Source organism: Sinocyclocheilus anshuiensis, unplaced genomic scaffold (genome assembly GCF_001515605.1).
Source record: "Sinocyclocheilus anshuiensis isolate Anshui unplaced genomic scaffold, SAMN03320099.WGS_v1.1 scaffold595, whole genome shotgun sequence".
NCBI classification, from domain to species: Eukaryota; Metazoa; Chordata; class Actinopteri; order Cypriniformes; family Cyprinidae; genus Sinocyclocheilus; species Sinocyclocheilus anshuiensis.
This window is the reverse complement of record NW_015551037.1, coordinates 240,945-242,252: the sequence shown is the minus strand read 5'-3', so window position 1 is coordinate 242,252 and position 1,308 is coordinate 240,945. Positions and strand designations below refer to the sequence as shown.

The window sequence follows — 1,308 nt, the reverse complement described above, 5'->3', positions numbered from 1 at the left end:
AAGTAAGGAAACTTTGCTTCCTTTGCTCCTGTTAACAAACGTTGGTTTTCACAAGACTCACCGGCGCATGCGCAACACTGAACTCATACCTCATGCTCCCGGAACTGCTTCTGTGTACAACAGTGAGCGCAAGATACATTAAAGTGATTATTACGTTTTAAATATGGATATTTTTCTTACAAAAACGCATCGATTCGCTACAGGAGGCCTTTGTTCACCCCCCGGAGCCATGTGAGACATTTTTTTATGGATGGGCGCTTTTTATTTACTCCGACTGGATTCGTCTGAAAGAAGAAAGTCATATACACCTAGGATGCCTTGATGGTGAGTAATTTATGGGCTAATTTTCATTTTTGGGTGAACTAACTCTTTAAGACTGCTTTTGTGCTCCAGGGTCACAAATAATTACACTACACTATTGTACGCCACTGCAGATGTGGCATATGAAAAGTGCTGTGGATTTGGAGCCAGAAGTGCATGTCTGTGTTTGTGGAGAGCTGGACTCACTCAGGCTGCTCAGCTGACGGATCACGTTGGCCAGAGAGATGTTGGTCACACACTCCAGCTCGTTCTTGATGCTGTGTGGCAGAGCTGTGTGACACAGGTGACGAGGCTCGATACTGTGAGAGAGAGACAGAGCGAGAGAGAGAGACAGACAGACAGAGAGAGAGAGAGAGAGCGAGAGAGAGAGAGACAGACAGACAGAGAGAGAGAGAGAGAGAGAGACAGCAGTGAGAATCAAGCTCAGGCAGAAATAATCACATTAAGAGCGAAAGATTCCACAAATCAGTTCACAACAATCTCACATTGAACCATCAGAGCCAACAATCACAGACTTTACACTGTCTGTTCAACATTATCTGTTGAAATAAATTATTATATTATATTATATTAAGTAAAAATAATATTTTTCCATTTGCATTTCTATTGCAGCTAGTTATAAATGCTGCAACAACCCTAATACTATAATACACAACAATATGAGACACACACACACACACATCACACACTCTCTCTCTCACACACACACACACACACACTCACTCTCTCTCCCACACACACTCACACACGCACGCACGCACACACACACACACACACACACACACACACACACACACACACACGCACACACTCTCATCTTGACCCCTGTTGACCCCGTGTGCTCGGTGACCTTTCCACCGCATCACTGTCGCCATGGCAGCAGAGTTTAACCCCTGTGTGTCGGACAGATGTTTATCATTACTGCGCTTTTAATTAGTCAAACTGCAACTAAATAAACGCTGACAGAAGCAAAGAGAGAGCGACATG

The 1,308-nt window shown here is 44.0% G+C and overlaps 1 protein-coding gene across 1 annotated transcript in view; it reads right to left on the bottom strand.

Annotated features, from left to right (window-relative positions):
• wasf1 (WASP family member 1) overlaps window positions 1–625 on the bottom strand; it is a gene marked incomplete at its 5' end in the record, with an annotated part of 42,711 nt that extends 42,086 nt beyond the window's left edge. The window contains one exon of the mRNA XM_016450886.1: window positions 508–625. Coding sequence (XP_016306372.1) covers window positions 508–625 — 118 coding nt within the window. The remainder of the gene's footprint in view (window positions 1–507) is intronic.
• Between the last annotated feature and the right edge of the window lie 683 nt (window positions 626–1,308).